The following is a 26,551-nucleotide window of genomic DNA, read 5'->3' as shown; positions in this document are numbered from 1 at the left end:
CTGCCAAACTTACTTAGGGATCTAATCTCAACAGCTTAGAAGGCTGAAGCCCAGACTATAGGAATCTCTGAGTCTAATGAGCAATGCACAGTTGCTGCTTATTATGATAAACTAAATTTTTTAGATGATCACCACAGACATCAGAGAATGTCAGATAACATGTATTCGTTACGTGCCAGACACTGTAAGCACCTAATACACAGGATCTACTTTCATCTTCACAACAACCCTGCAAAGTAGGTCCCATTAGTCCCATTTTGCAGAACAGGAAACTGAGGATTAGGGAAGGGAAGTGACTTACCGAGACCACACACCTAGTAAATGGTAGAGCCAGAACATGAACGGAGTCCAGAGTGTGTACTCACTCAGCGAGCTCTGTGGTTCCCCCCTCTCAACCATCCATCCATCCTTTAGCCATGTACCATTTCCTTTTAAGAACTAACGTCACTGTAATGCCTAAAATACTGTCGCAATTCTGCAGATTGAGGATCTGAGTTGAGGATACAAATATCCTATACTTCCACTTACCCCTCCATTACCTAGTTTAGTTGTAGATTTTGGCCAGTGAACTATTAAATCATACAGACAGAGCACCATCTTATTTCTCACATAACTTTTGCTTTTAAGCATCTGGCATGTTTTCGCATCAGCAAAGAATCCTGTAGAGAGCCATACAATACAGATATCCAATCACTGCGCTGTTATTTTAGTATGTGGCACTAACACTACTTTGATTAACAAAAGAAATGCTTATGAGTAATCACTGTCTCCAATTCTTCCACCAGGAGCCAAGATCTCCTGCTCAGAAGGGCATTTTTCCTTTACGATTGTCAGGATTTTGCTCTCTGCTTAGAGGGGAAGAGCAGGAGAAAGCAAGAAATCAGCAGTAAGAGGAGCCTTGGATGAGGCTGCGGGCTTCCGGTGCTATTACACTAACGTGCCAGCCCCATCCTTGCTGATGAGGTCAAGGCTGCCTGTCTCTTCCCCACTGTCCTCCCCTTAACACTCAAGGCAGCCTGAGGTCAGCTGGGAAACAGATGCACCAAGAACTCAGGCTGAATCCATGGAAGGCTTTAGAGAGTGAGGCTACAGACTGGAGGTGCAACAAGAGTGCAGGTTCTGGAGGCAGACAGGTTTGGGTTCAAATCTGGGATGGTCACTTACTTCACTTCTGAGCCAATAGTTCCCCACCTACCTCTCCGGCCTCACATCCCCACGACTCCAGGCTCCAGCCACACCAGCCCTCTTCCAGTACTCCATACTACACATGGCACAAGGGCTCGCTAGACATGGGCTCCACCCCCTCTTAGCATAACGCCCTGCACTGCAGACAACGGCTACGTAAAAACTACACCTTCTGAACACCTCTGCTGCTAGAATGCCACGCTGGAGTCAGGTTCCACTAAACACGCCCACGGAAGACAGATGAAGAACCGAGTCGCACGGTGAAAGAGGCAGGGAACAGAGCATTCACTTTGCCAGCCCTGGTCATGCAGGTGGGGCACCAGGGCGAAAGCTAGGGCAGCAGTCACCCCATTCCACAGCTCTGCTCGCGGCAGAGGCGAGGCTCCCTTAGTCACCAGTTCTGCTGTGGGGTTTGGGAATTGTTCCTGCAATCTCAGAACACAGTCTGAATTTTCAGTCCTTCCAAAGAGTTGGCAGGCTCTCCACACCCCTTATTATAAATCCCTATTTGCTTCAGCTAGTCAGAGTAGATTCTGGTGTCAACAGTGGAAGCATGCCCTTTGTCCAGACTTTTCCTGGGGCGTGAGACACCCCTCTCCTCACCTCCCAGCACCACCCCTCCCTGCCTGGTGAATTCCGAGTCCTCCTTCACAGCTCAGTCCGGCATCACTTCTTCAGGGAAGCCTCCCTTCACTTTCCAGCCCCAGGGCCAATTTCTCTGTTACATGCTATCCAACTGCTCTCTTGCCTTCAGGGCAATTGTCAGTTTTCCATTATACACGCAGAGGCAGGATCATGTGATTCCCATCCATCTCCCCCGCTCCACTGCTCCTCGACAGCAGGGACCATGTTTGTCATCCTCAGGGCACGCTGGCATGGCGGCTGACCCATAGAGGCCACTTAGTAAATACTTCCCAATGGATGAGTCGAGGACACAATCTGGCAGGCAGTCTACCCTGCAATCAAGACTGCTGGGAGGACGAAAGGGCACAGACTAGTGAAGAGGCCGGCACAGCACGGGGTCCAGAGAAGCACTCTGTCGGTAGTGCCTCTTGCTGGGACAGATGATCGGGAGCATGACACCGCCTGCTGCCCTGAGATCGGGGGATACTGATGCGTTTAGGGGTAAAATGGTGCCCCTGTAAGGGAGCCTTTCCTGTTCACACCACACTATCTACTGAGACCAAAGGGTCCTAGGAAACAAACACCACACTCCTTTCCAGCTTTACAAAGTACTCTCTGACACCAGGAGTTTAACTGGGTGTTTTCAGCTATATCCAAGAGGCTAATTCAGAGGCACCCTGTCTACCAAATCAGTGTGGGCCCTAGCTACTAGCAGGAAAGTTCTGGACACCATAAGCCTTTAATGAAATGCTCACAGCTGGGGTGGAAAAGCAACACTGACCCCACAAATAAAATGTGCTTATTTGCTTTCATCTAACCAACCTGTCTAACCACATGGATGCTAGAATCCTAATGTGTACCAGCCTACCATTCTTACGCTCCCCACCGCCTCTAAGCACGGAATCCAAAAGGCCTTAAGGCGGCACCCCAATCAGTCATGATATTTACTGAATCAATATCTTTGTCCCATAAACATCCTTCAATCTCTATCCCAGGCACCCTCCTCTTATATCCTAGAGTCACAGTTCTTTCAATGATCCAGTATCTCTTTACTATTCTCATCTCATAACACAGAACATTTTTGCCTTTCACGTAGAAGTGTCTCCCAGCGAAGAAACCAGGTGACTGCCATCACTTTAATCATTAAGAAGTGTGGGTACATGGGGAGCACCTGAGGAATACCATAAGCGACAGCTACAAAAGATTTAGGCTGAGAAAAGTAAATTTCAGTATAATTCAATAAAACGTTTCAAAAATAAGGGATAGAAAATCTGAATAAGAATTATAAGTAGATGAAGGAAATAAGTAGGAAAAAGAGGCTGGATACTATGAAAAATAGGACCTCTTTGTGGTAATAACAGTGACCACTGGGATATCTGTGTGTTCTAGGTAGATTCGGGGAAGTAGAACACATCAACCTTTCACCCCTTAGGAGATGACCAAACTCCATCTAGGGTTTCAAATCAAATAGGGAGTGAATCTGGTAAAACAAGATGTCAAACCGAGAACAAGTCACGTGCATTCCGATAAATTTCATCAAACCAGTTCTTCCTGTTACACACAAAGGCAAACACACATATACCCTCTCCCTCCCTCCCTGCTGTCCCTCCCTTCCTCCTCCTCCTCCCCCCTTTCCCCTCACCTTTCCATTTCAGTCAGAGGAAGAGAATTTAGTTGTCTGAGCAATGCTGAGAGGTACACACACACACACACACACACACACACACACACTGTGTTGACATTTACCATCCTTAAAAAAGAAAATTTTCCAAGCCCTAATCTCTAGCCATAAACTAATTCAACTTTACTGCCATAAAGGTAGAAACAAGAAGTCAGTGCCAGTGGGCCTGGGGCACTCCAGAACCAAAAGGAAGTGGGGTCCCTAACCTCCTCCAAGGGCATCAGGGGCCCAGGACCTCCTCTCGACCACACAAAAGAAGTGCTAATTAAAACTACACCAAGATTTCATTTTTCACCTATCAGATTGGCCAAGATCCCTAAGTTTCTTAGCACACTGCATTTGCATGGGTATGAGAAAATACACACTTTCATACATTGTTAGTAAGTGTGTAAATGGGCACCGCCTCCAATTTGAAAATCTCTACCAAAAATTTAAAATGTGTAGCCATTTCACCCAATTATTCCATTTCTAGGAACTATTCCTACATATATACAAACACTGTGATTGCAAGTTCTAGCTATTGATCAGAGGGGACTGGTTACATGATTTCTGGCAGATGTACACAAGGAAATACTATGCATTCGAAAAAACCAAAAAGATGAGGACATACACTATGTACTCTTACAGACTGTTGTTAAAGCTTATTGATAAGTAAAAAAATGCAAAGTGCACAACAGATGTACAGTATGCTACCACACATGTAAAAAAGTGGAACTATATATTTTGCATATATTATATATAATTACATATAAGAATACCTACATTAACTTGTCTATGCATAAAATAATCCTCTAATGATACAAAAGAAATGGGTCATGTCAAGTGCCTTGGGATGGGGAACTGGATGGCTGGGAGAAAGAGTGGGAAGGATAGGTCTCTCTCTGTACCCTTTTGTATCTTTTGAATTTTTTACATTTTTAAAAAATTTTTAATTGCTCTGAAGAACAAGAGTATTTGAAAGCTCACAGCCCATGATCCAATAAAATAACAGCATGGTGTTTACTGCAGAATCTGAAACAAGCAACCAAAATCTTGGAGCGCTTTGGCTGCCGCCTAGTGAGGAGGGAGATCATCACTAGGCGGTGTCTGGGCTCCACCCACTCGGGAGAACGGCACGTGGTCGGCCTGCAACCTGAGGACTAGTGGAAGTGGCCCGGTGCTGGAGGAGACGCGGGGAGCTTCACAGGGGGCAAAGTCAGAGCTCGCAGAAAAGGGGCGAGGGGAAAGATTCCAAAGTAAGGGGGAAAGGCCTGAGGCCCTACTGAAAAAAAAAAAACCAACCCACACACAGGCCAAATGATGCCTTGCTAGGGACGTCCCGGACCCTGAAAGAGCCGCCACGGGCTGGCTACCTCCTAGGTCATCTCCCTGGGCTGAGCATTAGGGAAGGGAACCACAGAGGCTGGGACAGGACCTGGTGTGCCCTACTTGCTTCCTGCTTCTTTCTGCTCCAAACTCGGAGCACCAGCTCCCTTATGACTCAACTCTCAGCCACCTCACTCCATCCCACCCCAATCCTTCGCCACAATAATCTCTAGTTTCTACTCTCCTTGTCCTCCTGGCATGCTGGTCCAGTCTACCTATAAAATAGCTTTCCCACCACAGAAAGTTCTCTCAGTGCGGTGTCAGCCTCCCAGAAAGACTGTTTCTCCCTGTTCCCTTCAAAACTCTTAGAATGAACAATTCACTTGTGGCGACTATCAGTTCTCTCCGGATTTATGCCAACACACCACTCCAACAGAGCGTGGGGGTATTCATTTCTTTCACCACCCATGACACGGTCTTTGCTATTTAGAACCACACCAAAAGGACCAAAGGAGCAGACAATACCCGTCTCTGGCCATAAGTACCTATGGGGCAGGGTAGGGGGGCATGGCAAGAAACTGAGATTGAGTGAGAATGAGGGGAAAAAGGAGACAACTAAGTTAAATACATGTTTTTCAAGTTGCAGACTCTTAGATTTATATAGTGGCTGGCTACCAATGTCTAACATCTCCTCCTATACCTGTTCATCAGCAAACTTTCACCGAAAACATAGCCAAACCCCCAGTTAGAATGGCACGGTGATAAAGTTCTCTAAATTCTGTTTGTCATTATTTTGTCTTTGAAATAAGAAGAGCAGCAAGTACTGAGAATTTGCCCCCAAAAGACTGTTAAGTTCATCCTTCCATAAAGAGAAAAAAAAAAAAAATCACAGCACGTATGCTTTGGGTTTAAAAAGTAAGTGTGAAAAAAAAAAAGTAAGTGTGTTTGGTTTAAAATAAAAGATATTTTTAAGTGGGATCTGGCTGGAAGGATATTTCATTTCCCAAACCAGTCTCCCTAAAGCCAGGTAAAGGTATACTGCATATATTAGATATATAAGAATACTTGTATTTGCTCATATACGCATAAAACATTCCCGGGATAATACAAAACAAACAGACCACACTGGCTGCCTCTGGGATGGAAAACCAAGAAAGATCAGACGCCCATCCCTCCAGCTGATCCTCACGGATAAATGAGCAGACGAGCAATGAACTGCTTTTTAAGAATGAAAAAACGGAAACCTCACACGTACAAGAAATATTAGAAAGTTCTCACACTTCGTGTTATCAATGGAGAAAAAGCATAGATGAATTGAGACAAAGGAGAAAACCCGGAAGGCAAGACCGAGGCTGCAGAGTAAGGTTCCCACGCAGAGAACACTGACTGTGTGGGAAACACTGGGCAGCTCTGCGGGGCCTGCTGTGGCTACGGGGGTGCGCAGGGGCCCGACACCAGCACCCCGAGAGCCGCGGGTGACCTGCCGGGAGCAGTGGGCAGAGAGGGACAGGCTTCAATCAAGGGAGCAGGAGGATCACATCGTGTTTTTTAAGGTGATTTTTGTCCAAGACGAGGATAACGGATTTGAAGAGGCCAGTGGGGGAAGCAGGAAGAAAGAGTCAGAGGCTGACAGATGAGATTAGGTGACAGAGGGCAGCATGAACTGAGGAAGTGCAGAGAAACGGACAATTGAGAGAGGTATTTAGAAAGTGATATGACTACTACTCGGTAGCCGATGGGCAGACGGGATGAGAGGGGCGTCAGAAACAGCGAGCCGTGTGCTGGCCCACGTGCCAGGGGCGTGGAGTCAGGGGCGGGAGGGTGAGAACTGCTTTGGTGGGAAAAGACGTGTTTAAAGTGACAGTGGGGGGACTTCCCTGGTGGTCCAGTGGCTGAGACTCCGCACTCCCAATTCAGGGAGCCCATTTCAATCCTTGGTCGGAGAACTAGATCCCACATGCATGCCGCAACCGGGAGTTCGCATGCCGCAACTATTACTTAAAAAAAAAAAAAAAAAACGATCCCACATGCCACAACGAAGATTCCGCACGCGGCAACAAAGATCCCACGTGCCGCAACTAAGACCTGGTGCAGCCAAATAAATAAATATTAAAAAACAAAAAAAGTGACAGTGGGACATTCGAGTGAAGACATCTGGCAGGTGGTGAGATGTGGCCATCAGGCTCCATGTAGCTAAATAGTAACAGAGTGAGAACTAGACCCAGGGATCCCCAACACGCAAGGGGCAGGTGAGGAGGGAAATTGAAATAAAAAGCTTAGGAAGAGGCAATCACAGAAGCAGGAGACAAACCAGGAGAGGACAGTGGGAGCAGGAGGGTCAATTCTAAACCCTACGCCAGCAAAATCACAAATGACTACGTGATCTAGATGGTTAGGATCACTTGTGAAAAGTAAACCACAAAATGACCTATCAACACACCACGACAGAGAAGCAGGAAAGAATATTTACCATTTCTTTACAAACTACTGTCAACCACCCACCAACATAGGATGTGCTCAGCATCTGAAATTTCAAGGGGAAAAACAACATCCAACGCCTGAACGAAAAAAATCAAAATTCCGAAAATATTAAGACTGTTCATTCCAATGTCTGGGACTGAATTCCACATAAGCACCTCTGAAATGCCAAGCCCATGAGCTGCAACAGTGCTGACCCAGAGTCCCTAAAAGCCTTCCCCCGTTCCCAGAGGCCACCCCTCTTCCAATCAGGCAGGAAGGACTTAAATACAAGGCCACAGAGGAAGCTAGGAGAGAGCGAGGCTTCCATCAGCCCATGTGCATGGCAACATGGGGAATGAGTGACCCCGGCCCAGCCTAGCCTCACACCCAATCCCTATTAATCCCCTACCACCAAAATCCTCCACTTTACATCCTCTCATCTACATGGCTAACTCAGGTTGGCATTTTGCTGTCTGGGACATGGAGTTCAGCCAAACCAAGTTCAAAGGAGTAAGAAGGAAACCTAAGAACTGAAGAAAGAAAAACACATCAGCCATGAAAACCACAGACTGCTGTCCCGAAAAAGGCCCCTTGCTCTCATCTTAAACAGAAGGCAATGCTCCAAACAGGAGGGGGGACCTCCACTGACACCAAACAAACATTAAGGGACTCAGACTGCTGCAGAGTATTACAATGGTCTGTTAAATCCATTCCAGCTCATTCGTGTTACAGAAAAGAGAAGGAACTTGCCCAAGGGCATGGAGAGTCTGCCTGGACCTGGGCGAGAACCTGTCTGGTTTTTCTGCACAATCCCATAAGTCCTTCTAATGGCCAATGGCTGCCAAATACTTCTATCCAGCCCCAGCTCTCCCCAAAGCTCCAGCCCCATATATCCTAGCAACTCCTTGACACCTCCTCTTGGCTGTCTCTAAGGCTCAAGTTCCAATATGCAACACTGATCTCAGGATCTTGCCTCAATACTCCCAACACTAGCTTTTCATTCAGGGCTTCTAGGCTTAACAGATGACATCACCATCCATGCGGTTCCTGAGACAAAGACCAGGAAATCGTGTCCAGTGTTTGAACTCTAGCCCTACCACTTCCTAGCTGTGACCTTAGGCAAACTAAGTAAGGTCTTTATACTTCAGGTTTTGTCATCTGAAAAATGGGATAATGACAGGAATTACCTCATAAGATAGCTCTGAGCACTGCAAGAGAAGTGTATAAAGTGCTAAGCTCATAGAAAACATCTTTGTACGCGCAGCTCCCTCTATCCTCTCACCTGCTCTCCCCCGCCCCACCCCCCCCCACCTGGTTAAGATGGTTCAATCCTTCCCCTTTCAACTCGAGTGTGACTCCCCTCTGCAAGCCTTCCTTGATCAGCCCCTGCCTGCCAAGGCTAGGACCTAACTTCCCGCCGCCATTTTTCATCCTCAAAGCACACTGTAATTTCCACTCACCACATATCATAATTATATATTTACTTTGTGATGGTCTGATCAATGGCCATCTCCTCCAATAGTCTATAAGCTCCATGAGGGCAGGGACTGGGTGTGTTATACCTCATTTTTGTATTCTCAACACAATACCTGGCACTTAATAGGTATTTAGTGAACATTAGTTGCTTGAAGCGCTCAAGAAGAAGCACGTTTACCAGCAGAAAAACGGACCTAGAGATTAGAAGAGAAGTCCCAGGACACCAATCCAAGTGAGAGCCCATGGCCATCTCAGCCAGGTGGCTACGCAGAAAGGGCCCAGTGAGCCCCATCCAACCATGGCGAGGTTCGGGATTTACTGCTTGTTTGCCCGTCATTCTAACAGTTCAGGATGTGGTCTCCACAGCACTAGAACAGACTCTGCAGAAACATGCATGGCCACACCTCACAGATTTTTTTACATGAATCCCAGTCCCGCCCATACCTTTCCTAATGTAACCATCACTCCACAGTGGGTGTGATTCTCATGTTTAAAAACACGTATTTTTGTACCACAGGACCTCTAAATGCAGCCAACTACTCCATCTGCGGCTCAGCTGAAGAAACAACTGTCTGTTCCAACTTGGGGGTAAAACTGAGCTCTACTGGACCTAGGAGGGAATGGCATCTTGGCTCCCCAATGTGGTACCAATAAGGGATTTTCCCGAATATTTTTACTACACCCAATGTTTATTTATACAGCAACTCTAGAACCTAGCCTCCTTATAACATGGGACTCTAACGTATATAGGAAAGTATTTGAAAGAGCAGGTTTTGACATTGGGCAGGCCTGGTTCAAATTCTGGCTCTGCCACTTACTAGTTATGAATGAAACCTTAGACCCATGACCTGACCTCTCTCCGCCACAGTTACCTCACCTATACTAAGAGATACAACAATACCTAGATCTGATAGTTGGAGGAAGAATTATACACAAATACACAGCATATGGCTCAATTATCTACCACCTTTAAGAAAATTCTTTGTACACAGAGTTCTACCTCAGAAGTTAAGTTCTGTACCACGCCTAACACAGAGACCCATCCCCAGAGGCTATAAAGTGAACACCTCAATCTCCCTTTGCCTTGTTTATTCTCTTCTAGAATACCAGCCCACTTCTTTATGGGACGATCTGACATCACCCGTCTATTGTGAGAACTCCCTGAGCATAAATGATCCTTCTTCCTAAGCTGGACAACTGAAATGTTATACAAACCACCCTACTTCCTCCTGTCTTTAGAGTCAAACAGCCAATCCAGTTTTCTCAGGGTTTTTCTCATGCTGACACACACACACACCCTTTTTTGGGACTATGACTTCACCAGCATAGGACTCAGAGGTACTACACAAGATAACGGTTGCAGACACGGGAAAAAATAAGAGCTCTTTATCCAAAGGAAACACTGGAGAAAGGGAAGCTGAAATTTGCTAAGTTGTGGTGTAGCCAGGAGAAACTGGGAGATCACTTGTGCTTCTGCCACATTGTATCGATTACAAACAGGAAACTAGTTGCTGCCACTTGTAAAATAACTGTTCTCCAAACAGCATTGAACTAGGCACTGAGAGAAAATACAGGAGAACCACCTCTGCCTTCCAAAGCTTGCAATGTAACTGGAGGTACAAAACAAAATGGGCAATAGCGAACTATGCACTGAATAAGTAATATTAAAGAATAAGGCAGAGATAAGATAGGCTGTTTTGGAAAAAGTAGAGGCCTCCTGAAGGAGGTGCCTACTGATTAAGCAGATAAAGGTGGAAGGGCATTTTAGACATACCAAAGATTAAGAACCAGCCCGGATTAGTCTAGAGACACTGAGAAGGGGAGAAACACACACAGTAGAAAAGATTTAGGAAAATACACAAGCAACAGAACAAGAAGTACAATATTTGCATTAGGGGGCAGTTTTATGTCCTCCTTACAAAAAGAAAACAAACAAACAAACAAAAACAGGGCCATCAAAAAGCCATACCCCCGAAGTCTCCCACTGGCATAACCCCACAGCGGTGTCACTTACCCGGATAAGGGAAGCCTGATGCCGAAGGGGTTTGGCTCCTGGGCCCCCCAACGAGGGTCCCTCAGGCTGGACAAGGGGCTGTCTAGCTTCATAAGGAGCTGAAACAGCAGGAGGGAAAGTCAGCATGGTAGACAAAGATTCCACCCAAAAATTATGATTTCACACACAAATTGCTACAGTGTCTGCTTTTCAGGGAAGAATTAGCAAAGGAATTAGAGTTTACAGGGATAGGGCCACCTAAGACAAACAAACCTTGGTGCCCCTGGGTACAATTTAACTGAACAATCTAAAGACAGTCGCCCAATTCATGATAAGGCAGGAAAATATTTATATCAGGTTAAGATTAGGAATAAATTAGAAAGGTGGAATGGTGTGAACCTAAACTGGGATATAAAATAATGAGAGTAGTTAGAAAAGTGCCATGTTTTAAGTGTTCAAATTCTAAATATAAGGTAAATTCTATATATACCCTGCTATTTAAAAGGCTTCCATTCATCATCCACACCCCCAAAGAAGCAAGAAAAGGAATATGCATTTTGAACATTAAGAATCAGTGTTGTCATTTATTTTGTTTTATTTTTTTTAAGTACTTTTTTTAAAAATTATTTTGATTTATTTATTTATTTGACTGCGTTGGGTCTTCGTTGCTGCGCGCAGGCTTTCTCTAGTTGCGGCGAGTGGGGGCTACTCTTTGTTGCGGTGCGCGGGCTTCTCATTGTGGTGGCTTCTCTTGTTGAGGAGCACGGGCTCTAGGCGCGTGGGCTTCAGTAGTTGTGGCATGCGGGCTCAGTAGTTGTGGCTCGTGGGCTCTAGAGTGCAGGCTCAGTATTTGTGGCACACGGGCTTAGTTGCTCCGCGGCATGTGGGATCTTCCCGGACCAAGGCTCAATCCCATGTCCCCTGCATTGGCAGGCGGATTCTTAACCACTGCGCCACTAGGGAAGCCCCTATTTTGTTTTATTTTTGAAAATAAATGCCACTGTCATCTTTTCCTTAACATTAAGAATGTAAAACCAAGTAGAGAAAACTACAAAAAGGAATAAATGCATTTTATATTTATTATTTTATCACTTAATAACCAAACTAAAAATAATTTTGCTACCTTTAAGAAAAGGTTTTAAGCCACCAAAATGAATGCATTTTTTTCATTCCTTTTATTTCCAGAACACTTAATAACGACCTTGCCAATATGGTAGGAAAACAGTTAAATGTAACCAGGTAGTATTCAGCTCCAACAGAAAGGAGAAATTATCACTTAAGATGAAACCATTTCTGATCTCTGTGGGTTAACAGTTCAGGTTTTTCGAAGTATATAAACAAGTAAAATGCCTTTTTTCTGTAGCTTCTTATAAATAAAATTAGGTAGAAACAGCAGAGCAGCCTATTATGGCATCACCTTCAGCATACTTTGAACTTTTTAAAATAAAGAAGGTATAACAGCACGTTAAGAACAACAAACCACCCTTGGGCTCACAACTGCTCTTTGTATTTCCTCCGAGGAACTGGAACACAGTATTATAACACATTAAATTACATTAAAACATCAAAATCACTGCCTGGCAAACCATGACGTGGATTTTTTGACCCTGCTAAGAATGTATTAAAAATACAAAACCTGCAAAAGAAACATACACAGAGAGCACATAGTCCAGATCTTAAATAAGTCTCACATGGTAGGCAGGTGTTGTCCTCAAAGAAGGATTTTTAAGATCATTCCATTTTGATGGAACATCAAATTTAACTCCTGTCGGAAGGTTTGAACCACAGCAAACTGTACTACGGTTGGGATACCAGTGGTCATGAGCTTCTCCTGGGAAGCTGACCTCACATGCCTCTGCCTCTGGCTCCCCTCAGAGGTAGGGAGCTTCTACTGCTCAGGAGGGACACGTGTGGAGGAAGGCCGCCTGGCCCATGGCTCCAGTCCCTCACCGACAAGGGTCTCCCTTCCCTTGGAAGAGACAAACACATCTTATCAATAAGGCTTGAACACTCAGCCACATGGTGGGTCATTTTTGGAGAAGCCTGGCCTCAATGGCAGATTTTCTCTTCCTACTCCTGTGGGAAGCCTGAGTTGTCCACACCTGCCTGTGACTGGAAAGATGAGTGCCTAAAGCCCTCTGGTCACAAATCTTAGACACGTGCTCCAATCAGCTCTACTGGTACCACAGCTGATATTCAGGCCACCATTGGTCTACTCCTGCCTCGCTCCTCAACTGAAACTGAACTCAGGAGGTAAAAAGGTAAAAGGCTCGTTGCCTCTACTCTCCTTCCTCCCAAATAAAGCCTGAAACATGCAACTCAATGCAAAATAAACAATTCTTAGATCCCCTTATAAGAGGTTGAATAAGGAACTAGAAGTACCACCTTTCTCCAAGGGGAGGAGTATAAAATGAACCCTAAAGGTTTCATCACTCTGAGATTCAATGTCAAACTACAACAGAGACTACAACTAACTGCCCCATAAAGACTCTCCATCTGCAGTCACCCAATGAATGATATCCAGAAGATGACTTTCAAGAATACTTAAGAGCTTCAAAAATAAAACGGGTGCCAGATTCTAGAAACACAAAAGGAAATACAAGGGAATATCTGAGCACCTACAATGTGCCACGAATTGTGCTAGGAACAGATGTTTATATAACATTCCTCGTTTCCTCCACAGAGCAAACCTCTGAGGCAGAGATTATTCCATTTCACAGATAAGGGAAACTGAGGCTCAGAAAAGCAAAATACCCATAGTCACAGAGGCTAGAAATGGACAGAAATGAGAAATGTAGGCCCACTAAGTCTACCTTTAGGCCCAGGAGCCAGACATCACAGCCCATGCTCTTAAGTGAGAAGATACCTAGAATTGATACATCAGAATAAGATGTATAAGAAAAAGTAGAACAGACATTGATTTTAAGATATGACATTAGATATCAGAAGAAACAGGTAAAAAGAGTCAAAAGTAGTTGCCTCTGCCTAGAAGGAACATACCTCAACGTAATAAAGCCCATATACGACAAACCCACAGCTAACATCATACTCAATGGTGAAAAGCTGAAAGCATTTCCTCTAAGATCAGGAACAAGACAAGGATGCCCACTCTCACCACTTTTATTCAACATAGTTTTGGAAGTCCTAGCCATAGCAATCAGACAACAAAAAGAAATAAAAGAAATCCAAATTGGAAAGGAAGAAGTAAAACTGCCACTGTTTGCAGATGACATGATACTATACATAGAGAACCCTAAAGCTGCCACCAGAAAACTATTAGAGCACATTAGTGAATTCAGTAAAGTAGCAGGATACAAAATTAATATGAAGAAATCTGTTGCATATTACACTAACAACGAAGTATCAGAAAGAGAAATTAAGGAAACAATCCCATTTACCATCACATCAAAAAGAATAAAATACCTAGGAATAAGCCTACCTAAGGAGGCAAAAGACCTGTACTCAGAAAACTATAAGACACTGATGAAAGAAACGGAAGATGACACAAACAAATGGAAATATATACCATGTTCTTGCACTGGAAGAATCAATACTGTTAAGATCACTACACTACCCAAGGCAATCTACAAATTCAATGCAATCCCTATCAAATTACCAATGGATTTTTCACGGAACTAGAACAAAAATTTTTTTTAATTTGTATGGAAACACAAAAGACCCTGAACAGCCAAAACAATCTTGAGAAAGAAGAATGGAGCTGAAGAGCTTTCCTGGTGGCACAGTGGTTAAGAATCTGCCTGCCAATGCAGGGGACATGGATTCGAGCCCTGGTCCGGGAAGATCCCATATGCCGTGGAGCAACTAAGCCTGTGCGCCACGACTACTGAGCTTGCGCTCTAGAGCCCGCGAGCCACAGCTACTGAGCCCTCGTGCCACAACTACTGAGCCCGTGCACCTAGAGCCTGTTCTCTGCAACAAGGGAAGCCACTGCAATGAGAAGCCGACGCACCACAACGAAGAGTAGCCCCCACTCGCCGCAACTAGAGAAAGCCCGCGTGCAGCAATGAAGACCCAATGCAGCCAAAAATAAATAAATAAATGTATTTTTTTTAAAAAAGAATGGAGCTGGAGGAATCACATGCCCTCAGTTCAGACTATACTACAAAGCTACACTCATCAAAACAGCATGGTACTGGCACAAAAGCACACACATAGATCAATGGAACAGGATAGAGAGCCCAGAAGTAAACCCATGCACTTATGGTCAATTAATCTATGACAAAGGAGGCAAGAATATACAGTGGAGAAAAGACAGTCTCTTCAATAAGTGGCACTGGGGAAAGTAGACAGCTACCTGTTAAAGAATGAAATTAGAACATTCTCTAACACCATACACAAAAATAAACTCAAAATGGATTAAAGACCTAAATATAAGACCAGATACTATAAAACTCCTAGAGGAAAACATAGGCAGGACACTCTTTGACATAAATCACAGCAATATATTTTTGGATCCGTCTCCTAGAGTAATGGAAACAAAAACAAAAATTTAAAAATGGGACCTAATTAAACTCAAAAGCTTTTGCACAGCAAACAAAACCATAAACAAAATGAAAAGACAACCTGTGGAATGGGAGGAAATACCTGCAAACAATGTGACTGACAAGGGCTTAATTTCCAAAATATACAAATAGCTCCTACACCTCAATATCAAAAATACAAACAACCCAATAAAAAAAATGGGCAGAAGACCTAAATAGACATTTCTCCAAAGAAGACAAAGAGATGGCCAACAGGCACATGAAAAGATACTCAATATCACTAATTATTAGAGAAATTCAAGTCAAAACTACAATGAGGTATCACCACGCACTGGTCAGAATGGCCATCATCAGAAAGTCTACAAATAATAAATGCTGAAGAGGGTGTGGAGAAAAGGGAACCCTCCTACACTGTTGGTGGGAATGTAAATTGGTACAGCTACTATGGAGAACAGTATGGAAGTTCCTTAAAAAATTAAAAACAGAGTTGCCATATGCTCCGGCAATCCCACTCCTGGGCATATATCTGGACAAAAGTCTAATTCGAAAAAGATACATGCACCCCAATGTTCATAGCTGCACTATTCACAACAGCAAAGACATGGAAGCAACCTAAATGTCCATCAACAGATGACTGGATAAAAAAAGATGTGGTGTGTATATTTATATATATATATATACACACATATACATACAATGGAATATTATTTACCCATAAAAAAGAATGAAATAATGCCATTTGCAGCAACATGGATGGACCTAGAGATTATCATATTAAGTGAAGTAAGTCAGATAGAGAAAGAAAAATATATTACTTATATGTGGAATCTAAAAAAGTGATACAGGACTTCCCAGGCGGTACAGTGGTTAACACTCCGTGCTTCCACTGAAGGGGGCATGAGTTCAATCCCTGGTTGAGGAATTTAAGATCCCACATGCTGTGTGGAGAGGCCAAAAAGTAAATAAATAATAAATAAATAAGTAAATGTTCACAAAACAGAAATAGACTTAGAGACATAGAAAGCAAACTTATGGTTACCAAAGGGGAAAGGAGGGGAGGAATAAATTTGGAATTTGGGATTAACAGATACACACTACTGTATATAAAATAGGTAAACAACAAGGACCTACTGCATAGCACAGGGAACTATATTCAATGTCTTGTGATAACCTATAATGGAAAAGAATCTGAAAAAGAATATATATACATGTATGTATAACTGATTCACTTTGCTGTACACTGAAACATTGTGAATCAACTGTACTTCAGTTAAAAAAATAAAAATTTTTTAAAAAAGGAAAGAAGGTAGTTGCCTCTGGAGACCAGAAACAGGTTGAGTGGGAAGGAGAAGTATTACTGCGATTTAAACAACATCATCTTTTAAAATATAGATAAAATATAGATAGCAGTATCTGCCTCTGAGGGTTGTGGTAAGTAGAAAATAGTGCACATAAAGAACTCTGAACAATGCCTGACACGTAAGTCTTACCCAATGAGCATAAGCTACAGATACATCCAGCAAAGGAGACTAGCAGGAGCCCAGGAGAGAGGCAGAAGAGAGGCTCTGAATCACAGACTGGTCCAAAGATGCTCAGTCTGATTTAAAACATACACATACGCCCCATTAGCCAGGAATCATGGCAGAGACTTGGACAGAGAATGACCCCAGAAAAATGTATTCCTAGAAAATTGTCCTAGCAGCAAAGCTGCTTTCTGAAAATGCATAAATCCAAGTTTAAGGATCATGATGTAGGAAGGGGCAACAGAAACTTAGAAAACAAGAACAAAAGAGTGCCCACAAGGAGATGTCACTTCACATGTAATAGAATAGCTAAGATTAAAAACACTGAAGAAAGAAACTAGAGTACCAACTGCTGGCAAGGAGCACTGAACTCTCATATATTGCCAGTGGGAGTATGCAGCCACTTGGTGAAACTCTTTGGCAGTTTCTTATACACCTACCCTAAGGTGCAGTAATTCCACTCCTAGGTGCCAGGAAAATGACAACAATATCACAAAAAGACTCACACACGAATGTTCATAGCATCCTTATTCGTAACAGCCAAACCCTGGATATAACCTAAATGTCCATCAACAGAAGAACGGATCGTCACACCATGATACATTCATACAATGGAACAATACTGAGTAATAAAAAGGAACAAACTATTGAGACACAACACCATGGAGAATCTTAACCACTATGCTGAGGGAAAGACACCCGAGAGTACGGTCATTCAATATGATTCCATTTATATGAGGTTCCAGAAGAAGCAAAACTAGTCTACGATGATAAAAATCAGAACTATGCTTGCATTGGGGGGGGCAGGGGCGGGGAGGGAGTGACTGAAAGGGGCATCTCTGAGGTGATGGAAATGTTGGTTTTAATGTCAGGCAGACTACTTTTTTTATTGAACTATAGTTGATTTACAATATTAATTTCAGCATAGTGATTCAATATTTTTATAGATTATATTCCATTTAAAGTTATTATAAAATAATGGCTGTATTTCCCTGTGCTGTACAATATATCCTTGTAGCTTATGTATTTCCTACATAGTAGTTTGTACCTCTTAGTCCCCTACTCCCCCACCCTGCAACCACTAGTTTGTTCTCTATATCTGTGAGTAGGTTTCTGTTTTGTTATATTTATTCATCTATTTTATTTTTTAGATACCACATATAAGTGATAACACACAGTATTTGTCTTTCTCCGTCTGACTTATTTCACTAAGCGTAATTCCCTTTTTAGGTCCATCCACGTTGCTACAAATGGCAGAATTTCATTCTTTTCTATGGCTGAGTAATATTCCATTGTGTGTATGTATGTACGTGTATCTCCTTTCTTCATTCATCTGTTGATGGACACTTAGGTTGCTTCCATACCTTGGCTATTGTAAATAATGCTTCTATGAACACTGGGGTCCATGTATTTTTTCAAATCTGTGCTTTCATTTCCTTCAGATATATACTCAGGGGTGGAATTGCTGGATCATATGGCAGGGAAATATTTTATTCATGTGGTGGATACATGAGTATATCCATTTGTTAAAACTCAAATTGAAGATTTTATTTTATTTTAAAGACTTTTTTTTGATATGGACCTTTTTTTTTTTTTTTTTAAATTTTTGGCTGTGTTGGGTTTCTCTTGCTGCGCGCGGGCTTTCTCTAGTTGCGGCAGGCGGGGGCTACTCTTCGTTGCAGTGCGCAGGCTTCTCATTGTGGTGGCTTCTCTTGTTCTGGAGCATGGGCTCTAGGCATGCGGGCTTCAGTAGCTGTGGCCCGCAGGCTCAGTAGTTGTGGCTTGCAGGCCCTAGAGCGCAGGCTCAGTAGTTGTGGCACACGGGCTTAGTTGCTCCATGGCATGTGGGATCTTCCTGGACCAGGGCTTGAACCCGTGTCCCCTGCATTGGCAGGCGGATTCTTAACCACTGCGCCACCAGGGAAGTCCTGATGTGGACCATTTTTAAAGTCTTTATTGAATTTGTTACAATATTGCTTCTGTTTTATGTTTTGGGGTGGTTTTTTGTTTGCGTTTTTTTTTTTTTTTTGGCCCCAAGGCATGTGGGATCTTAGCTCCCTGACCAGGGATCAAACCCGCACCCCTGCACTGGAAGGCGAAGTCTTAACCACTGGACCGCCAGGGAAGTCCCTCAAATTGAAGATTTTAAATGTGTGCATTTTATCATATGTAAATTTTACCTCACTTTTTTTAAAAAAAGGCTAAGAAAGAATGAAAGCACGGACAACCTTGACACACACCGCTAAAAGAGTGAAGGAGAGAAGCAGGTCATTTCCTTGCCACTGGGGGAATGAAAGCCCAATTTGAATGGAATGAGGAGAAAATGGAGCATGAAGCAGAGAGAGCTGGTACAGACAGGTTTTTTAAGGAATACCAGAAAAAAAGAGTAGAACCCGGTGACTCGGTAGAACAAAAAACTACTCACCTGTGAACTAAAATCCAAAAACTAGGCACCATGCTAGGCATAGGACTCCAATTTCCAAACCCAGATGAAATTAAGAAAAAAAAACCCACTTCTAAAAATAGGGAAATTTGGCAGGAGAGACTATAAGGAAAATGAAGAATTCTCAACCCCGTTTTGTTTCAGACACCAATGGGACACTCAGGTTCCAGGGGAGTGATTTTTCGTTCCTATCCCCCAACAGCATTATCTTGCATTTGCATAGGATTCAATTTCCAATCAGATTTTATACTCATGCTCTCGCTTATCCTCACAACACCCCTATAGGATACTATGACTCCATTTAAAAAGAGGAGAGGAAAATCATGGTTCAGAGCAGTAAGTGGCTTGCCCAAGGTCACATAGCTAGTCACATAAACCCTCACCTTCTGATTCCAATCAAAAGATTTTTCCATCATGCTACACCTGCTTCTCTTGGCAGGATCATAGTTTCTCTTTAGTCCAGCCTAGCACACATTTTTTTTTAATCTGTGTCCCTCTAGAAGTCACCACTATTTTCAATGCAGCAAAAACCTGCAGAAACTGGGTCACTTTCAGTTACAGCTCACAGAATTTTAAAAAAAGGCGGGGAGGGAGGGAGTTACGGATATCCAATTCTAGAATACCTTTAATTGGTCATATCTTAAACTAGGAACCTGAGCCCCACAAGGACAAGATGCTGCAGTGAATTTATGGAGCTTTAAGCATTGCAGCCTAGGGAGCCAACTCTGCAAGTCATTCTCAGAACCAACTAACGTATTTTATCACTAACATGGCCAGCATAGTGCAAATGTGAGCAAGCAGGCAACCCCACAACTGGGCACTTCACACACCTGAGCACAATGCCTCCCCTGGCATTTCGCTTATTCTTATTCCCAAACACAAGAGCTAAATATTTTCATTTATGTGCTCAGTCTTTAAAGGTTGAATCAACTCTTCTGCAGAATTCTATTTTTTAAGTAGTTTCATAAGAGCAGTTATCATATGTTTGGTAGGTTTGCAGAAAGGAATAACAATTCCAAAACAATACAAATCCTTCATGTGCTATGTTCCTGTGTAACGAAATTTGTATATGAAGGATTAAATCATCTAAATCATTATCTACAAGTCTAAAGATGAACTAGTTTGTAGGACAGAAAACAGGGCATTACTAACATAGATTTCATTTTATATTTTTTTTGAACCTTGCTTGAGAGTATAAAATTAAATTGAGCCCTGTCTCCAAAGCCAGAGGTAATTAAAGTCAGGAGGCTCAGCAGCTGGTGGCGTTGCTGCCCGATAGATGAAGAAGCCTCTAAGGCACTGCCTGGGACAGCTGGCCTCTTACCTGGATGCATCTGCTCCGTGCTGCTCCGCAGTTTGCTGTAGCCATGGCTCAAGGGCACCCTCTGGTAATGAGGCGGGGAAGAAGGAGGGGAGGCGAGGGGTGACATCGTGGGAGACTGCGTTTCCTGCTTCAAAGAACCAGAGCAGAGTTCAGAGACGATCACTCAAGGAGCCCGGCGCTCTGAGCTGCAGTTATGAAGTATAACACAACTCTACTGCCAGTAAGCCGGCTGCTTTAATAAATGGAGGAGATGTTTTCTCAGAAACGCAGCTTGGTTAAAAAGCAGTGTCTGAGGATTCAAAAGTCTCCCAGAGAACAGTCTCGCCAGAGCTCAGTTACCTAAATTACTAAAACAAGCCTGAAACACTTGCAGTTACTCCAATAATATTTTCCTTGGGGAAACGAAAGACACTGATCACATGAAATAACATTCATACTCCCCAATTTTGATCTCTTCGTGAATAGATTCAATTTTCATTCATTGATAAAGGCTCCTATTTCCTGGATTTACACTTATCAAGTCTTCCAACAATGTGGATATTTTTTTAATATTTTAAATGGTTAATGCTAAATATTCTGGGAGCTGGCTAGCCAAAGTAAAATGCCAGCTTTGTTTTTTATACTGAGAAATTGCAAAACAATTCATTATGGGTAAACCACTCCAACTAGCCTATCCCTGAACACTAGGATGGAGCCTTAATAAACTACAATTCAAATCTCAACTCGAATGTGAACTTTATGTAGGACCCCAGGCAAGACAAGCAACCTTCTTACTCGGCTACTGGGCTTCCTCCTTTTTTTTTATTTCTTTTAATGCTACCAATAGACTGGTAACTTTGGAATACCCAAGTAATAAGGAAACAGTACTTTTCATCAATATAGAGACTATATAGGTGCTCTTAGTCAAAAATAATAATAATAATGCAATCTGAGATACTAATCAAGTACTCTTTTTCAAGTAAAAAAAAAGAATATTTGCTTTGAATTGTAAGCTCACACCCACAGACTGGGTGGGCCTAGCATAAACCCAGCCTGAAGTGAAAGGATGTGTCCTCAATCACGCAGCCAGGGGATGGGCCTGGAAAGTTCCCAGGGCATCCAACCATCCTGGGATAGTGGACCCTCATTCCTCTCCAAATGCTGGTGGGAAAACATGCCAAAGAGTATTGGCTGAAGATTCTGATACAGGCATACCTCATTTTATTGCGCTTCACAGATATTACTTTTTTTTTTTTTTTTAACAAATTGAAGGTTTGTGGTAACGTTGCATCAAGCAAGTCTATCAGCACCATTTTTCCAATAGCATTTGCTCACTTCACATCTCTGTGTCACATTTTGGTAATTCTTACAATATTTCAAACTTTTTCATTACTGTTGTATTTTTATGGTAATCTGTGATCAGTGATCTTTGATGCTACTACTACTTGCTAAAATGACAGCAGTTTTTAGCAATAAAGTATTTTTTAATTAAGGTATATACATAGGGGTTTTTTTTAGCCATAATGCTCTTGCACACTTAGTAGACTACAGTATAGTGTAAATGTAACTTCTGTATGCACTGGGAAACCAAAAAGTCGTGTGACTCGCTTTATTGTGGCGGTCTGGAACCGAACCCGCACTACCTCCAAGGTATGTGCCTGTACACCTTTTTATCTAAATCCCTAAAAAAAAATAAAATAATATCAATCAATCAATCAATCAATCCCTGAAGAACTAGTTTTAAAACGTATGAGAATTATGAAAGCAACAGAACATGCTACACCTACCTTAAATATGAAACTTCTGCAACAATACCTCAAATATCCAGCATTATCAGGGTGAGCCATATACATTAGTTTTCCGACTTAATCCTTTAATTGTCTTGCATTTGAAAAAATTTTGATTGGTCTTCCTAAACATAACAGATTTCTCTTCCTTATAGAAGATACTATAATTGAATATAATTTGACTTTTCTGCATAATTCAGTATCTTATCTTCATTGGAAGTATGAGATGTACCTTGATGCCCTGAGGGTTCACTAATGTGTAAGTCTATTTTACCTCTTCTTGATAGGCTCACTCATCTGGAATTTACACTTTGGTCTCTACCAGTCACTATCTGACTATTGCAAGTAGTGGTCTAATTTTAAAAGCCCGTCCACCCTATTCTTGTTCCGGCTACACATGTAATGGCAGCATTTCCCAACATGGCACTCCAAACATGCTCCCCAAGAAGGGATTCCCTGGTGAAAGAAGTTTAGTAGTGCCGATCTCCAGGTCTCTTTATTGCAGGACTTCTCGGGGCCTTTGCTGTGCTAATGTGCACTGTGAACATCTAAGACTGAGTATTTAGCCTTTCCCCCAAGAATAGGCCATGAAGCAGCATTCTCCAAACATATTTAACCAGAGAAACCTTTTCTCCAGGTTTTTTTGGAAGAAAGGACTTATTAAAAACTCCTAGAAGTTACATTTCGAAGAACCCATTTGGAAATGGTGATTAGAGACATCAAGTAAGTGTGTTAAATCAGTAGCCTTACTTGAGACACAATTCTACATTAAAGTAAGCTCTAAATGGCCCATAGGTGGCTCATGGTAATTTCTATGCATCAGCCTCTTCTTCTTGCTACAAGGAAACTTTACTGGCTCACTTCCAAGTCTATAATTGTAACCCAGATGGTGCAATTCACTGGAAGCTTGACAGCAGCTAAGGGGCACTGCTCTGTGAGGATTCATGGTCAAAAGCAAACAGACATGCCTGATCAGACTATTTACCTGTTTATCCTCATCATCCATTCTTTTGAAGGTATTTTTTTCTGTGATTAAATATGGAATCTGAACTTTAGTTCCATGCAGCTCAGCCATGTTCCCAAACCGGATCTCAGCATCAGTTTTTGACATCATAAAGCGAGGCAGCGGCAGTTCTTTAGGAGCAGAATCAGAGAAGCTCAAGTGAGACTTTATTTGAAAACTGCAAAAAAGGGAACTCAATGGCCAAAAGATGAGTCACTTTTGAGGAAAAATTCCAGAACACTAAATATAGATTAAATTTGATTTCAACACAATGAGGACTCCTATAATAATGTCATAATAGAAAAATGCTACAGTTTAACACTGTATCCTGGCTCAACATTTTTAAATGCTGTTGAATCAGCGCAGAACAAATTCAGGTTTTGGACAGATCTCCCACTTCAGCCTTCAGTTCGGCACCAAGAAAAAGGATGTGACATCGTAGAAATCAGTATCAAGTGACAAACAGTAGCAGGCAGAACTTATATAGTGCTTATTATATGCCAGACACTGTATTAAGATCTGCAAATATTAACTCATTTAATCCTCACAACTCACTACAGTAAGATGATCATTAGCCTCCTTTTACAGATGTGGAAACAGACCAGAAGGAGCTAAGAAGACACAGCTCATCTGTGGCAGAGCTGGCCCTTCACCAGCCACGGCTGCTGACCTACAGATAAGGCCCCTCATTCCCAGGACAAACTTACTGCATACAACACTTTCTCACCTTATGTCGTCGCTTAAAGAATTTTCACACTCAATCTCCAGTTGTCTTTTCATAATGGAATAAGGAAAATGGTATAAAGTTAGAGCAATCAGTCCAACGTTCAGTCAGATTCTACTGTCAAAACCATTAGCTACACTCTATGCCACAAAGAGCTGAAACCCAACTGTCTGGTATATTTACTTAGCTTTCAAATTTCTAACAAAACTATTCTGAAAACAGAAATGATACTTTGGCACACTTCGAGTTCTCAGCACAGCAAATCACACACAACACAGCACAAAGAATGCCAAAAATGGGTATAATATTCTGGATTAGGCATAATGATTTGCATCTGGATCCATTGTTCGGGATAATACTCATCAGTGTGCCTCTGCCTTCCCTTAGCTCCCTCTTCCAAAAACACAGCTGCACGTCCAATGATTGAAGCTGTGCTAAAGCCAGAAAACCTCTTAGCAACAGCAAGCAGTATCCCAGCTCCCCAGGCAAAGAAGGCCCCTGGTTCTCTAATATCCACATCATGTTTATTTTTAGTTGCTATGTCCACATTTGATTTAAAGAAGTAGGCAATATGACAAATCCCTGCGTGATCAATCAGCCAAGGGCCCAAGAGACATAAATAGAATAACCAATCTGGAAAATTAAACCAAGACTTTCCTCTAAAGACAGGATGGCCACCATTTTTAATGTTTTACTCTTCCCTAACCATGGCAGCTCTCCAACACTCAAGGCAGGAATGGACTTCAAAAGAAAAAAGGCAAGAAAAAAGAAAGTCTAGATTCTTAGTAAATCAAATATCAGCTAATCCTATGGTTCTCTTCTCAGAAAGGTATTTGTTTCAGCTCAGTCTGCAAAAAGGATCTAAAAAAAAATGGAACGAGATCACATAAAATAACTTGCACTCTAATCTGCCCATGAGAAGATGATGCTACTTCCAAGCCCTATTTGAGGGAGAAAAGAAGTAAATGCCTGGCATTTGTAAGCTCCCTGACCAGCGTTTCACTGGTGTTCAACAGATAACTCTGGGAACAATGGAGCACAAACCCGGCTGATGAATATCAACTATTACACTAGAGCCCCCAGCTGTCCTTTAGGACACCGTCACGTCACACATTCTCCTTCCCTGGCTATGGCATTTCTCCAGAATTGTTCACCTGGGAAAGAACCTCCCTCTCCCCAGAGAGCAAAAGACAAAATACAGCTGAATTTCTCTCCGTACCTTCTTTGTTTACGAGGTTTTAAACAACTCTCACTTAACAGAATTGTAACCATATATAATGATATCCCTATCATTGAAAAGTTTAATGAAGGTGCTATTTTTCTTAAGCTGCTGCAAGCTTTTTTTTTTTAATGCTGCAAGCTTTTAAAAAGTGAAAAGTAAAACTCTAGTTTGTTGATGTTCAGTCTGAATGTTGTTTCCTAGTCATGTGTACACCAAATTTAATAGTGCAACTTTATTAGAAAATTAATCAATAAAGTACCTGCTATCCAGTGATTTATGTCAAGTAATCACAAGAGAAGATTTATTTGTAGTAGTTGTTTAGAATCTTTTCTCCCAAACTGAATTAACACCAGGAAACACATCAAGAGTTCAAATGAAATACTGATAGGGGCCAAGGACACAATGAGCACAGCAATCATTTGTTTCATAATGGTATCTTACGCTGTATTCTTTGAACACAGAAATGCTTTGTATATTAAATAGAAATGACTATTTTTCCCTTCCACAAAGAAAACTATGCCTCTCCTTTTTTAAACATGTGACCCTCTAAGTGAAAAAATCCTTTGTTTTCCCATGTTTGATGGAGTCATGAATATAAGAAATACTTCAATCTCCTCAATCCATGAGAAGAAACATAAGCAGCATAAATGCAGTAACAAATGGCAAATTACAAAGTGGCAGCTGCCGTGCAGTGTCCTCCAACGCTGTCCAATGGAAATATAATGTCAGCCACATATATCACTGTAAATTGTGTAGTAGCTACATTACCAAAAAAAAATGTTAAGTGAAGAAGCCAGTGACAAAAATACAAATACTGCATCGTTTCACTTACATGAGGGATCAATCGTCAAACTCACAGAAACAGAAAGTACAATGGTGGGTGCCATGGGCTGGGGGTGAAGGGGAGTGGGGAGTTGTTTAATGGGGGCGGAGTTTCCATTTCGCAAGGTGGGGAGATTGGTCACACAACAACGTGAATATACTAAACACTACTGAACTGTACACTTAAAAATGGTGAAGATGGTAAATTTTATGTTCTATATATTTTGCCACAATTAAAATTTTTTAACGTTAAAAGAAGCACAAAAGATACAGGTGAAATTAATTTAGTATATTTTAACCCAATGTTCTAGATTACAGCATGTGATCAAGATAAAAATTAATATAATCGTTTACATTCTTTTTTCAGACTAATGCTTCAAACCCCCATGTGTACTTACCTGTACCACAGACCTCAATTCAGATACACCACACTTCAGGCACTCAGGCGCCGCAGTAGTGTGGCTACTGGCGACCCTACTGGAACAGCACAGTTTGGCT

General features: G+C 42.2%; 1 protein-coding gene across 2 annotated transcripts in view; it reads right to left on the bottom strand.

Moving 5' to 3' along the window:
* REPS2 (RALBP1 associated Eps domain containing 2) overlaps positions 1–26,551 on the bottom strand; it is a 224,229-nt gene that overhangs the window by 123,786 nt on the left and 73,892 nt on the right. Inside the window, exons 3-5 of one of the 2 annotated variants that reach the window (XM_068533341.1) lie at positions 23,268–23,416; positions 20,517–20,643; positions 10,746–10,843 (exon numbers count right to left, since the gene is read on the bottom strand). In XM_068533341.1, the coding sequence (XP_068389442.1) occupies positions 10,746–10,843; positions 20,517–20,643; positions 23,268–23,416 (374 nt within the window). The remainder of the gene's footprint in view (positions 1–10,745; positions 10,844–20,516; positions 20,644–23,267; positions 23,417–26,551) is intronic. The other variant, XM_068533342.1, reaches the window with a different exon arrangement.

Source organism: Eschrichtius robustus, chromosome X, assembly GCF_028021215.1.
Source record: "Eschrichtius robustus isolate mEscRob2 chromosome X, mEscRob2.pri, whole genome shotgun sequence".
Classification (NCBI taxonomy): Eukaryota; Metazoa; Chordata; class Mammalia; order Artiodactyla; family Eschrichtiidae; genus Eschrichtius; species Eschrichtius robustus.
Note: the sequence above shows the minus strand (reverse complement) of the source record. Positions and strands in the feature narration are given on the sequence as shown.